This window comes from Thalassophryne amazonica, chromosome 13 (genome assembly GCF_902500255.1).
Source record: "Thalassophryne amazonica chromosome 13, fThaAma1.1, whole genome shotgun sequence".
Lineage (NCBI taxonomy): Eukaryota > Metazoa > Chordata > Actinopteri > Batrachoidiformes > Batrachoididae > Thalassophryne > Thalassophryne amazonica.
The window spans coordinates 10,033,692-10,049,531 of NC_047115.1; the positions used below are offsets into that span (position 1 = coordinate 10,033,692).

At 41.7% G+C, this 15,840-nt stretch overlaps 1 protein-coding gene across 1 annotated transcript in view; it reads left to right on the forward strand.

Annotated features, from left to right (window-relative positions):
- Positions 1–14,993: 14,993 nt before the first annotated feature.
- Positions 14,994–15,840, forward strand: part of LOC117523815 — a 129,220-nt gene continuing 128,373 nt past the window's right edge. Inside the window, exon 1 of the mRNA XM_034185424.1 lies at positions 14,994–15,511. Within this exon, the coding sequence (XP_034041315.1) occupies positions 15,401–15,511 (111 nt within the window). The 5' untranslated portion in view covers positions 14,994–15,400. The remainder of the gene's footprint in view (positions 15,512–15,840) is intronic.

Here is a 15,840-nt window from a genome sequence, read left to right on the forward strand (position 1 = left end):
ACATCGATTCATTTTATTTTTGTGGCAAAAAATTCTTCATGTGTTTCATGTGCTCCTATTTTTACATCACAATTAAGAAACTTTCAGTTAATTTCATCAGTGTTAGTGTAAAGATTGTTGTCTAATTAAAGATGCACTTGTTTTCTTGTACGTTCCTTTAGAAACATCAATTATGCTGATTTTCCTCACTGCTGCAATGTTTGTCAATTTCACAACTTTGCCAACTTGATACACTAATCTTGTTCTCTTAGTTTGTAATTAGCTTGTCAGATAATTAGAGGGAGTTCAGTTGGCTCTCATGCTAATTAACGAATGCAGCCGAGGTGTTCTCAGTGTTACAAATTGCTGTGTGAGTGTTTTGTAGCACAGATCATGATTTAAAAGCAAAGTTTGTAGGACATGATGTTTGTTGTTCACCAGGTGACATATTAAACTTCCTGCTAAACGCTTATTTGAACAGGATTTATTTTATATGGGGAGGTGGAGTAATGTCGTTTTATCACAAGATGTCTGAATATTTATGTCCAAATAGCACAAGATAAAAAAATGTGCAGTATAAACGACAGAGACAGGATTGGCTACTCAATTAACATCACTCCTCTTTAAAAATGAAGACAAGAAAATTGCTCGACTGTCTAGAATGGATTCATTGCTGCAATCACGTTCTATCATCTACGTACCTTCTGTCTTGTTATCGGTCGGCTTCACTTTTTTGTGCTTTGTTTTTTAATATAGCTGCGTGGGCACTACACAATGGTACGTGCTCCATGACACTCAGTGTCCACTCACAAAACAAGCACAAAACAAGTCCCATCTCACCGACTTTGTATTTAATGTGCGGCTATATTTTTAATCTGCACGCAGAGGTTCACAGAGTGCACTCTTTGTGTACCGTCAGCAGAGCAGGTGGTCCAAAGATGCACAGTCAGGGAATGCAAAGAGTTGAGGTGCTGACATGAACACGATTACATGATGTCATAGCCGTGATGTGTGAACAGATTAATGCAGAAATTCTACCTAAATAAAACTCAAACATGAATGTCAAATTTCTACTGCTGGTTGAGAATTGGTTGATGATGCAGATGTACTTTTCTACATTTTAACTTCTCAAATACTAAGGTGGCTTTTGATTAAACTCACCAGTCAGTACACAGATGAAAGGTCATGCAGATCTGTAGCGAAACATCCGCACAACAACTGGCGGAGGTATGCGCTCTCAGTGCCCCTCTACAGCAGTTTGTGATGGAAACGCATCTTTATTGCTTTGTGGGATCCCTTTAGCTTCGGGGCAGTGGAGAGGTGTAGCTTGGTTCTGTGCCACAGACTCCAGGGAGGAGATTGGTTCTGCCAAACTGGTTGCAATTCCTGCTGGTATTATAAAGATCATAGATTATTTAACACCTCTTTAAAGTCAGGACTGATTGCAGGAAATCATCTTCTTGTGTCACACTGAACTGCTAAGTGTTTGTGCCCAACAGCTTTGTTCTTCACAATAAATGTGGTGCTCCTGCCCAGAAATCTCACAAACCTTGTTTTTTGTCAAAAGCTGGCAATAAGAAAGAAAGAAACAGCATCTGACTAATGGCATACGTGCCAATTTGCAGTGTGTGACACCGCGTGAGCGTAGGGGAGTTTGGCCTTTTCTTTGGTGTTGTTCGATGGTGTAACACTGAAGAGTATCTGCTATGAAGCCGACCGGGCTTCCCCTGACATTTTCGTGACATTTTACCGTCTGGATGTGATGGTCCTCAGTATGGCACAAGATGTCCCATCTGCACGGTCTCAAGGGGGACAATCACCATCCCAGTCTGTGCAGGCCTGCAGACTGTACAATGTGTCAACCTCGTCCCCTTAAAGCAGCACATTATCAGAAGTGTTGGCTTTTATTAGATTTGCTGAACTGCAGAAGTGAACAATATAGATCCCGAATTAGTGTTTCTGCTTGCACAGTATATTTTTTATATTACTTCTATCGGGCAGGTTGTGTTTTCACCTGCGTCTGTTTATTGACAGGATTACTCCAGAAATAACGAGGCAATTTTCACCAAACAGTTTTAACATGCAAAGCACTGACGCGTCACTCACGGCTCAATGAATCACAAAGAACAAATCTATAAGTGAACAAAGGTTCTGTTAAAGGTCTGCTGGCTTGGTTACACATTCATTTAAGGCTCTATCTTGGCAATCTTTGGTGTATAGTGCATGTGCCTTTGGAGAGTGTCCACTGGTCAAGGGCATGTTTTGGACCTGACATAAAATCAGTGTCACCCAGTGGCGGCGCCAAGCCCCCCCAATAATTCTGCCAATAATGTGAATAGCGACTGACATATTTGTGGATCTCAACTACAGTTTTGCGCTGAGAATGTCTCAATATTGCGTAACTGAGTAAAGTGATGAATGTGTGTGTTCGGTGAGCCACCAATGCTGAATCACCCTTCACAAACAATTTTCAGTTTTGCAAATAAACATTTACTTGTAAAAATTCACACACAAGTTACAAATTTTGGTTTGGTTTTGCTCAAATTTTGTATGAGATGAACTCAAAGATCTAAAACTTTTTCCACATACACAATATCACCATTTCCCTCAAATATTGTTCACAAACCAGTCTAAATCTGTGATAGTGAGCACTTCTCCTTTGGTGAGATAATCCATCCCACCTCACAGGTGTGCCATATCAAGATGCTGATTAGACACCATGATTAGTGCACAGGTGTGCCTTAGACTGCCCACAATAAAAGGCCACTCTGAAAGGTGCAGTTTTGTTTTATTGGGGGGGGATACCAGTCAGTATCTGGTGTGACCACCATTTGCCTCATGCAGTGCAACACATCTCCTTCGCATAGAGTTGATCAGGTTGTCAATTGTGGCCTGTGGAATATTGGTCCACTCCTCTTCAATGGCTGTGCGAAGTTGCTGGATATTGGCAGGAACTGGTACACGCTGTCGTATACGCCGGTCCAGAGCATCCCAAACATGCTCAATGGGTGACATGTCCGGTGAGTTTGCCGGCCATGCAAGAACTGGGACATTTTCAGCTTCCAAGAATTGTGTACAGATCCTTGCAACATGGGGCCGTGCATTATTCTGCTGCAACATGAGGTGATGTTCTTGGATGTATGGCACAACAATGGGCCTCAGGATCTCGTCACGGTATCTCTGTGCATTCAAAATGCCATCAATAAAATGCACCTGTGTTCTTCGTCCATAACAGACGCCTGCCCATACCATAACCCCACCGCCACCATGGGCCACTCGATCCACAACATTGACATCAGAAAACCGCTCACCCACACGACGCCACACAGAGCATGCCATAGGTATTAAAGGCACTGCGCTGCAGTGGTTTGAATCATATTTATCTAATAGATTACAATTTGTTCATGTAAATGGGGAATCTTCTTCACAGACTAAGGTTAATTATGGAGTTCCACAAGGTTCTGTGCTAGGACCAATTTTATTCACTTTATACATGCTTCCCTTAGGCAGTATTATTAGACGGCATTGCTTAAATTTTCATTGTTACGCAGATGATACCCAGCTTTATCTATCCATGAAGCCAGAGGACACACACCAATTAGCTAAACTGCAGGATTGTCTTACAGACATAAGGACATGGATGACCTCTAATTTCCTGCTTTTAAACTCAGATAAAACTGAAGTTATTGTACTTGGCCCCACAAATCTTAGAAACATGGTGTCTAACCAGATCCTTACTCTGGATGGCATTACCCTGACCTCTAGTAATACTGTGAGAAATCTTGGAGTCATTTTTGATCAAGATATGTCATTCAAAGCGCATATTAAACAAATATGTAAGACTGCTTTTTTGCATTTACGCAATATCTCTAAAATTAGAAAGGTCTTGTCTCAGAGTGATGCTGAAAAACTAATTCATGCATTTATTTCCTCTAGGCTGGACTATTGTAATTCATTATTATCAGGTTGTCCTAAAAGTTCCCTGAAAAGCCTTCAGTTAATTCAAAATGCTGCAGCTAGAGTACTGACAGGGACTAGAAGGAGAGAGCATATCTCACCCATATTGGCCTCTCTTCATTGGCTTCCTGTTAATTCTAGAATAGAATTAAGTTATGCTGCTATAGACTTAGACTGCTGGGGGGTTCCCATAATGCATTGAGTGTTTCTTTCTCTTTTTGCTCTGTATGCACCTGCTCTGCATTTAATCATTAGTGATTGATCTCTGCTCCCCTCCACAGCATGTCTTTTTCCCGGTTCTCTCCCTCAGCCCCAACCAGTCCCAGCAGAAGACTGCCCCTCCCTGAGCCTGGTTCTGCTGGAGGTTTCTTCCTGTTAAAAGGGAGTTTTTCCTTCCCACTGTTGCCAAGTGCTTGCTCACAGGGGGTCGTTTTGACCGTTGGGGTTTTTCCGTAATTATTGTATGGCTTTGCCTTACAATATAAAGCGCCTTGGGGCAACTGTTTGTTGTGATTTGGCGCTATATAAATAAAATTGATTTGATTTGATTTGATTTGATCTGCCCTAAACAGTGTGAACCGGGATTCATCCGTGAAGAGAACACCTCTCCAATGTGCCAAACGCCAGCGAATGTGAGCATTTGCCCACTCAAGTCGGTTACGACGACGAACTGGAGTCAGGTCGAGACCCCGATGAGGACGACGAGCATGCAGATGAGCTTCCCTGAGACGGTTTCTGACAGTTTGTGCAGAAATTCTTTGGTTATGCAAACCGATTGTTTCAGCAGCTGTCCGAGTGGCTGGTCTCAGACGATCTTGGAGGTGAACATGCTGGATGTGGAGGTCCTGGGCTGGTGTGGTTACACGTGGTCTGCGGTTGTGAGGCTGGTTGGATGTACTGCCAAATTCTCTGAAACGCCTTTGGAGACGGCTTATGGTAGAGAAATGAACATTCAATACACGAGCAACAGCTCTGGTTGACATTCCTGCTGTCAGCATGCCAATTGCACGCTCCCTCAAATCTTGCGACATCTGTGGCATTGTGCTGTGTGATAAAACTGCACCTTTCAGAGTGGCCTTTTATTGTAGGCAGTCTAAGGCACACCTGTGCACTAATCATGGTGTCTAATCAGCATCTTGATATGGCACACCTGTGAGGTGGGATGGATTATCTCAGCAAAGGAGAAGTGCTCACTATCACAGATTTAGACTGGTTTGTGAACAATATTTGAGGGAAATGTTGATATTGTGTATGTGGAAAAAGTTTTAGATCTTTGAGTTCATCTCATACAAAATGGGAGCAAAACCAAAAGTGTTGCGTTTATATTTTTGTTGAGTGTATTACGGCCACTCTTAAAACTCTTTATTTGTACCTATGTGCAAATTTACTGAACTTGCAATCACTCTAAGTGACGTGTGTGTGCATTGATACCACATTTGAGAGGAGCACGGGTGACTAAAACATATACCTTGGTATTTATAAAGCAATTTACTCTATATTCATTTCGACAACATTTTGTAGAGCCCCTCCAACGTTTACACCAGTTCCCCCAACAAAAAGTTCCTGGCGCCGCCACTGGTGTCACCTGTCTTCCGTTTTCATCAAGTGTGTGTCAGGAACCAAGCACGCTGCCATTTAGAAAGTGAACTCAAGCAAGAAATGTTTTCTGTGGAAGACTAAACTTTGTCGCAGACCGAATGGTCCCCGCTGAAAATCGGTCCGCCCTGCTTTCATTGTGCATGCGTCATTCGTCGCGGTTCGCCGATTGTCACCTCGTTTCTGTTTCATACTGCACTCCAGTCATCATCTATCTCAGCAACAGATAGCTGAAGATTTTGTACAACAAACATTTCCACATAAATTCATCATAAAAGACCGAGGAAGCGATCAGAGCACCGCGGCTACATGAGCTGCTAGCTGATGCGCTCAATGCGCGTCGGACAATTCAAAGCATCACAGAGTATTGCCTTGTTTCTGCTTAAAATGGCCTAATTTCTGCTTAAAACTGACTTTAGAATGATTTAAGAGGTTTTACTTTGTCATCTTCTACTACAAAACATTTAACAGGTGGGCTCTAAAATCTTTGATATCAGGCTTTAAAAATGTTTATTAACTGTTAAAACTTTATTATTTTACTTTATTTTTACTATTCACTAAGCTTACAATAATATGTTAGCGGTCTAAAACTTATCGGACCAAAATTTATCGGAAGATAATTGATCTGATGATGGTTTTCAAAGTTATCTGAAAAGCTAATCCAATGATGAAAATGTTAGGTTTGATAATTAGTGGTTAGCGGAACTGTGCCCACCGTTGGTGGTTAGCACTGTTGCCTCAAAGCAAGAAGGTCATGGGTTTGATTCCCACCTGTGGCCTTTCTGTGTGGAGTTTGCATGCAAAAGAGATCTCGATCTCCATGGTACTAACCTAACTTGAATAAAGGTTAAATTAAAATTCACATAAAAATTAAATAAAAATTAAAAATAAAAATTAAATAATGTTAAAATTCCACTTGCCAAAAATGATGGAACACACACTCCCTAGATGGTCCGTTGGTGCACTTAGCTGCACAATAAGCCATTTTATCTCTTATTCATATTAAAATGCTTAGAAGAGAGCAAACTGTCTGGATTGTGCCACTTTTGGCGCCAGCCTCAAGTGGCTTTTCAAAGAACTGCAGGTTTTGGTACTTCTACATTTGCTTAGTTTTTCAGCACTGAAGGTTACTGGTTGGTTGAAACAGATTCTGTAAACCTTAACAGCTCTGGAAGATGTTTCAGGTGCCATTCCAACAGACTACCACATGGGGGCGACAGTAATTACCCAGAAAGATGTGCAAATTGTAGTCATCTACCACTTTCAACAAAAAGAGGAGCCACTGCACCTAATCTGACACAAATTAATCTATTAGGTAATGTGAATGGATAATGTGTATGTGTGTGTGTCTTTAACATAGTGGGCAGAATATAAACATATGCACAGAGAGTCATATATATATATATATATATATATATATATATATATATATATCCTAAGGGCTGAGCACAGATTCCAAAGCACATTTGTATTCCTGTAAAAATAATCTAGTGGAGCCGCTGGGAGAGTTTTAAGCTTATTGCTGTATTGGATCACAGGATCTAAAGCAGAAGCAAATCTGTCCGATAAGCCTCTTAGTGTACACTTTATTTTCTCAAAGCTCAACATGAGCTCACCTTAACCCTCACTAAACCTCAAGGAGCCCGTGAGCCTCGGGGGGGTCTCCTGTCAAGGCAATTTCCTGTCAGGAAACGTCCTCCCACACAGCAACGTATTTGCTGTGTATCTCACCAAAAAACAACCAAGAGGAAAATTACACAGACAGCTGATCTCAGAACTGTGCTGCAGTGGACTAATTGTCTGCTGGAAGCAGGTATCAGCTGAGGGTTTGTGTGTGCGCCTGTAGGGACGGGAATGGATAAGATTTCATTGATATCAATGCTGTTATTGATTCTGCTTATCGCTCTGATTCTTTATCAATTCCTGGTCCGTCGGCATATGCAGGTTTTCAATGTAACTGCAGCTGTTCCACTAATTTGCAGAGTTTCAGGTCATGCTGCCAGATGTGACTTTATGACACATATGTTTTTCCAGTGCAGAAGTGTCGGAGTGACATGCCGGCATCGATAATGTCTGAGGAATATGACTCTTATGGATTGAAAAGTTTGAAAGCAGTATTCAACCGGAACCAGTTCCAGATTCCCATCGCTATGCACTAGACGGACTCCGTTACCCTGAGAACTAAGGATGCTTCCAGATGTTAAAACACTACATTCAAAAATGGAGGAAGTTAAAGTTTAGTTCTCATCTTAAAGACTTTATATTTCACTTCATACAAACACATTATTCCCGCTCCAAAGGGAAAAGGGGAGTTTGTATTGAGCCCAAACATGCATCGAGTGGAGGAAAATGGATCGAGGCTTTAGAGAAGGAACCTTCACACAGGGGTCCTCAGCAGTTCTCTTATTGCCTCATGAGTTCCTCTAAAAACAAGAGACGGTGTGATTTCCAGCGGTAGTAATAAAATGTAATCCTCACTATTTGCTGTTTTGAGCAGAATTTCTCAGTGTTCCTAATGATGGTGGACCTGATCGATTTCCAGGTCAGCTGCAGATTAAGGATCAATAAGGGAATTGGAATGTACCCAGAGAATGAAAGAAAAAAAAAAGACATTTTAACCACATTTTTTGAGGTTTTAAAGTGGTGACTGTAGACAGTTTTCAGACTCAGCCACCATCTTATTCTAACTTAACTTCACAAAGTTAAAGTGTCTCTGAGAAGTACAGTAGAAAGACGTAATTCCTTGATCGTGCCGGTGTTTATCCCGGGATTCGTGTCTGTTAGTTTAGTTTTGACAACATTAACTTATTTTGTTCACACACAGATGGAAAAACACACGGGATTGGAAACAATGACCCCACATGCCAGTGACACCATCAGCTGTTCTCTTTTTGGCTGCTCCCGTTTGTTCGGGGTTGCCTCAGCAGATACAGCAAGATCCACATTAGTATTTGGCACAAGATTTACGCCGGATACTCTTCCTGACACAACTCCAGTTTTACCTGGAGAAACAGACACAGCCCTGGTGTTCTGAAGTGGTCTCTCATCCAAGTACAAACCAGGTCCCAACTGACTCCACATATCCAGAATATTTGCCAAAATTTTCACAAGTCAGCATACGCTGGTTAAATTGTCAAGGTGTGACAGGCCTGTTAGCTTCTGCAATCAGCAATACATCAGTAACATGAAAAAAAATGCTAATAACGCACATTGTAATTTTGAAGTTTGTAAAAATGATATGAGTTAATGTCGAGCTGTACAGCATGTACACATTTTTTTTTCTCACATTCCTCGAAAAACTAGTTTTTTCAGTCGTCCTTGTACCACTTTTGGCTGAATGCTACACTCACCTTTTTGTTTCCAACATCTTAGCACACTGTCCATGTCCATATCACTCTGTCCTGAAATAAGATCTAATCTGTTGTCCAATACATGTGTGTAGCCTCTGTGTGTGTGTGTGTGTGTGTGTGTGTGTGTGTGTGTGTGTGTGTGTGTGTGTGTGTGTGTGTGTGTGTGTGTGTGTGTGTGTGTGTGTGTGTGTGTGTGTGTGTGTGTGTGTGTGTGTGTGTGCATGCGTGCGTATGGCTTTGATCACACAGAAACCGGGGAAAGCTGACATTTGCTGTTTGGTCTGCTTATGTATTTTGGGTCAAGGATGAACGCTGTGATAACATAAAGTTGATAAGACTAATATTTTTGGAGAAATTAGCGATTTTGGCTAACCAGTAAATAGACATTGTGCTGCAATGCACCATGGCAGAGTTGGGACGAAGTCACCATCAAGTCACTCTCAAGTCATGAATCAGCAAGTCCCAAGTCAATTCTCAAGTCATAATGACCACCAACTGTTTGCAAGCTGACTTGAGACTTGGGACTTGCAGATTGATGACTTGAGAATGACTTGACAGTGACTTCGTCCCACCTCTGCACCATGGGAGTTTGGGATTTTGGGGTTTTAAATGTTGTTACTGTGGTTCATCTTAGTTTAACAGTGTTGTTAGTGTTATTGATTTATTGTGTTTTTGTAGTTCAGTTGGTTTAGTTAGTTTAGTTAAATGTCATGTTGTTGTTACCATGAGAGAAAAGTGTATTGCATTTAATGTCATCCTTCACTGTCTCTGTTTGTGCGTGTGTAAAAATTAAAAGCACCTGCTTGCAAGCAGAATGCAAAAAAAAAAAAAAAAAAAAAAGCTCTGTGTACGTGTGACTGGGGACAGCTGACATTTGCTGTTTGGTATTTTAGGTCAAGGATGAATGGTGCAAAACAGAACATTAATAGGACTAATATTGTTGGAGAAACTACAGATATTAGCTAACATTGCTAATTACATTCTGGACTAACACACAATTCCGGCAGGGGGCAGTAAATCATCTTTATATTAAAAGCATGAGTGCGTGCGTACGTGCGTGACTTTATTTAGTAAGTTCAATGTATGCTAAAAATACATGGATGACACCAGAAAGTGAAAACATTTATTTCCATTGTGGTCTATTTAAAAATCAAATGACAAAATAGAAGTAATAATAAAATAAAATAATAATACTCATAATAATAATAATAATAGTGTGTATATAAGAACCTAAACAATTTATAAATACATTAACACAATAAATTAACATTGAAAAATTACATAATTAACAGGAAATAAAAGGGTTAAGTTCCTTTTCTAAAAATGGTTGAGGTTTAAGGTTTTAAAAAGACTGTGGACTCACACACCATTCCAACTCATTATAGAAATTGTGCTTAATTCATTACCACCCTATTTTATAAACACTACCCAGTCTAGAGACTGTGGATCCCCATGGGAAACATGCTAGTCATCATTAATTTTGTACCTGAAGAATCTTAACCCAAACAAACAGCAGAGGTTTCGCTGTACACATGACCTCCATGAGGTCTTTTCCGTTGTTAAACTCACCCCGTGGAAATGGTGGAAATTAAACTTCAGTGTGGCTTGTGTATATTTTTTTCCTCTTTACAGTGCATTTTTTTTTTTGACCAGTGTTGTCACAGTTACTTTGAAAAGTTATTTTATTACTTACATTTTTAGTTACTTTATACAGTTACTTCATTAGCAGCTTTATGCAGTTACTTTAGTAGCAGCTGCCAACAACTTCTAACTAATAAGTAATGTAACTAATAAGGTAACTATTAATCTAACTTGGTTAGTCTTACAACCCCAATTCCAGTGAAGTTGGGATGTTGTGTAAAATGTAAATAAAAACAGAATACAATGATTTGCAAATCCTCTTCAACCTATATTCAATTGAATACACCACAAAGACAAGATATTTAATGTTCAAACTGATAAACTTTGTTGTTTTTGGGCAAATATTTGCTCATTTTGAAAAGGATGCCTGCAACACATTTCAAAAAAGCTGGGACAGTAGGATGTTTACCACTGTGTTACATCACCTTTCCTTCTAACAACACTCAATAACTGTTTGGGAACTGAGGACACTCATGATTGGGTATAAAAGGACCATCCCCAAAAGTCTCAGCCGTTCACAAGCAAAGATGGGGTGAGGATCACCACTTTGTGAACAACTGCGTGAAAAAAAATAGTCCAATAGTTTAAGAACAATTTTTCTCAACATTCAATTGCAAGGAATTTAGGAATTCCATCATCTACAGTCCATAATATAATCAGAAGATTCAGAGAATCTGGAGAACTTTCTACACGTAAGCGACAAGGCTGAAAACCAACATTGAATGCCTGTGACCTTCGATTCCTCAGGCGGCACTGCATTAAAAACCAACTTCATTGTGTAAAGGATCTTGCAGCGTGGGCTCAGGAACACTTCAGAAAACAATTGTCAGTTAACATAGTTCGTCACTACATCTACAAGTGCAAGTTAAAACTCTACCATGCAAAGTGAAAGCCATACATCAACAACATCCAGAAACGCCGCTGCCTTTTCTGGGCCCGAACTCCTTTGAAATGGACAGACACAAAGTGGAAAAGTGTGCTGTGGGCTGATGAGTCCACATTTCAAATTGTTTTTTGGAAATCATGGACATCGTGTCCTCTGGACAAAAAAGGAAAAAGACCATCCAGTGTTACCAGCACAAAGTTCAAAAGCCAGCATCTGTGATGGTATGGGGGTGTGTTAGTGCCCATGACACGGGCATCTTACACATCTGTGATGGCACCATCAGTGCTGAAAGGTACATCCAGGTTTTGGAGCAACACATGCTGCCATCCAAGCAACGTCTTTTTCAGGGACGTCCCTGCTTATTTCAGCAAGACAATGCCAAGACACATTATGCACATGTTACAACAGCGTGGCTTCGTAGTAAAAGACTGAGGGTACTAGACTGGCCTGCCTGCAGTCCAGACCTGTCACTCATTGAAAATATGTGGCGCATTATGACGCGCAAAATACGACAACGGAGACCCCGGACTGTTGAACAACTGAAGTCGTACTTCAAGCAAGAATGGAAAATAATTCCACCTACAGAGCTTCAACAATTATCGTCCTCAGTTCCCAAATGCTTATTGAGTGTTCTTAGAAGAAAAGGTGATATAACACAGTGGTAAACATACCACTGTCCCAGCTTTTTTGAAACGTGTTACAGGCACTCATTTCAAAATGAGCAAATATTTGCACAAAAACAATACAATTTATCAGTTTGAACATTAAATATCTTGTCTTTGTGGTGTATTCAATTGAATATAGGTTGAAGAGGATTTGCAAATCATTGTATAGTGTTTTTATTTACATTTTACAAAATGTCCCAACTTCACTGGAAATGGGGTTGTAAGATTGAGTACTCAGCAAAGTAACTGATAGTTACTTTGCTGAGTACTCAGTCTTGAAAATAACCAAGTTAGATTACTAGTTACTTTATTCGTTATATTCAGCATGTTGTGGTCAGCCTGTTGTCTGCCTCTCTCCCCTTCCCCTTCTGTCTCCTCTTGTGTGTTGTTTGTCTGTTTTCCCTCCAGATGGTGTGCTGCAGAGCCGAGGAACACCTGCAACTCATCATCTCCTTGCACTTGACACTCATGAGCTCCTGATCAGGAACGAGCTATTTAAACCCCGGCTTTGAGCCCAGTCTTTGCCAGATTCTTCAATGAAACCAAAATCTACATTGACATTGATTCTCGACTTTGATCCACGACTTTGTCTATGCTGTCGCTTCCATGCACTTTGACGTCTGAGCTTCCCGCTGCTCATCTCAAGGTAACCTGGCCTCTCTATTTTTCGCAGTAGAGTACTTTGACCTTTGGTGTTTCCAGACGCCTCCCTGGGCAGCTTCCATACTGCAACGTCTCCTGGCTTCCACACCACTACTTGCCCTACATCACTTTGGAACTCTCAGCTGTATTGCTGCTCCCCTGCACTCAGCCTCAGAGCGTGCTGCTCTGCTCCATTCAGCTAAGTTCCTGCCGACTCTCAGTTTGTGAGATTCCATCTCTCACCCTGCTCCTATTTGTGACTGTGCATTACCAAGAACTGTATGAACTGTTATGCAGAACTACTAAGAACTTCCAAGTTTATTCTGAAGCCAAGTCCAGCTGAATTGAACTGCGTCATAAGACGTGTTGTTGCTGACCTCTGTGAACAATTCCTGTATTAAGCCTACCATGAACATGTTACCAGTGTTATGAGTGCATTCACTCACCTTTGTTCTCCTCGTCCTTCTAGAACATTACTCATCCTTGGCTCTGTGCATTCCACCTGGCTCTGGTTCCAGTCCCAATATTCAGGATTCTAACTCACTCTCCAACTCCCAAGCCTGGCTCTGTGTGCACTGCAGCTCCCGGATTTCCATCGCTACAAGTGGCCCTTCCTCGGCTCTGCAGGCACCATCTCCAGTTCAGCACTTTAATTCCTCAGTTATTCATTATTGTAAATAAATCTCTTTTTGTTCACAACCCATTGTCATCCTTGCTCCCAGCATTTGAGTCCATCGCCTGTAATGGTCCGGTCCCGTCCGAACCCCTAACCACAACACAGCAGCTGCCGACAAGTTGTCCGCATCTGCCAGTGAAGTAATTCTATAAGGTAACTGTATAATGTAACTGTAAAAAGTAAATAATAAAGTAACTTTTCAAAGTGACTGTGGCAACATTGTTTTTGACAGATGCAACTAATAGGTTGCATCATAATCCTACTGTCACATTAGCTACAAAGGAGGGCAACAACCAGTTGCTGTCTGTCGCTTGATGGGCGATTTGGTGCGTGGCCAGCTCATGGTTACTTGGCGTTAATGTGCAGAGTGTTTAATGATAAAAGATGGGAAAACCTGACTACCTATGAGTTTTTCTTCCATGTTTGACTACGTCACAAAACCAAAGTTTGTTTGATTTGTTCCAGTACACCGTCTTTCAGAGTGACTTTCCTGTATCACTAATTAGGATGCTAACATCTCTGTAAGCTGTCTTGTAAATCACTTCAGAGGTGTTACGTGGTTACAAAAACAACATTTTTATTTCTCACTCACTCTTACAAAATATATGGGCAAAAAAATGCCAAACATAATCGTTTAATACAGAAATACAGCTGTTTGGAGCGTATTTGGCCATCAAGGATTTTTTAATTCGTGTGAGCAACCAGTTGTATTTTTTGTGTTGTGACGGTCAATATTTGCATAAAATAGGCTTCTCGTCCATTTTGGCCCTGCTTAGCTGGCAAATGCCCACTATGATTGAATATGAACAGCAGGTCGTTGCTTTGCCTCCGTCACTCGTGGCTATTGTGACCGTAGGGTACGTCGCTCTGGAGTAGAAGTCGCTCCACAGGGACTTATACTCCAGAGAATACAATACTTGAACCAGTTATCCTGAGGATTCACTGAGGAATCCCCATGTTTAAGTCATTCGTCACCTATACATTTCTCCATTATTGGTTTTGAAATGAATTTATTCTGCCACACTTGTTCCACAGTTGAGCTCCGTATGTGAACATTTGCACATCCAGATTAATGGATTAAGGTCTCGCAGACCAACTGTCATTTCTCTCTTTTCACCTTCATCCCTCTTTTTCCCCTTCTCACCAGTAGGTGGAGCTTGCCTCCTTTGGGCTGGGTGAAGGAAGGAGAGAGAGAGAGGGGGAGAGAGAGAGAAGGAGATGATTAAAGAGAGAAGAAAGCCAGCAAGAAAGAAGCAGAGAGAGAGAGAGAGAGAGAGAAAGAGGGAGGGAGGGATGAAGGGAGGGAGGAGAGGGTTAGATAGAGATGGAAGAGGGAGAGAAGGAGGGATGGAGGGAAGGAGGCAGAGGGAGGAGAGAGCAGGCGTCAGCACTCCATGCGTTAAAAGGGCAGATGGTAACCGAGGGTAACTGAGGAGCAAAGCACTCTGCTTGAGCAGGAGGAGAGAGAGCCGGATGCAGAGAGAGAGATGGAGAGGGAGCATCTGAGACAGAGGGAGGAGAAGACCTGTCCACACTAACGAGGAGAGACAGAAGCAGAGAGCAGAGAGAAAGAGACACCGAGCGGGAAACACAGAAAGCATGAAGGAGAGAAAAGTATCCCAGAGACAAACAGGAGGACAAACTGGAGGAGGTTAGAGGAAGGAGGCGGCAGGATAGAAAACAAACTGCAAGCATCAGTGAGGAGGTGAAGAGTTGAGGGTGAACGAGTCAATAGGAGAGGTGAAAGACTTCAAACTAAACATTCATTCAGAGGGGCAGCAGGTATCTGCTGCAGCGAGAGTCCGGAGAGAAAGAAAAGAAAAAGCTGGAAAGGAGGAAAGAGCCAAACAGTTAGAGAGCAAAGGAGGCTGCAGGAGTCCAAAGAGCCCCAACTTAGAGAGGAGTCAGAGCAGCTCGTCGTCCTCTGCTCGCTCAGGAGCACAACTTCCAAAGACTTTTATTTTGAAAGTCCAGAGAGGTACATAGATAGATAGATAATAGACATCCAATGGCGTGCTACTACATTGTCATCAGTTCCACCCACTTGCGTGATGGACAGCTGAGGAACATCAAGGGGGTGTTCAGAGGACCAATAGGGACCAGCGATCACAGGAACACGGTAAGACCTCAGAACCTGTTCTTCAAATGTACACCTGCTCCGTGCGGTTGTTGTAGGGAAAAGTTTCAAAGTATTCAAAGCATTGGTTTTCAAAGTGGGGTGGGGGGCACTGATGGGGTTGCTGAGCCACTGTAGGTGGGTCGAGGGTCAAAGTCCATCTAAAGTTCAAAGAAGCTGACTTGCTTGGCATGAAAGGAGACGTTTGTGTGACAGAAACTTGATCCAGATTTCTGGCCATGAAGAAAAGAAAAACCACAAGTTTGAGGAGTGTGTATTCACACCCAGTGCTGTGATACTAAACCCCCACCTCCCCCAAAGTCTAACCAAGC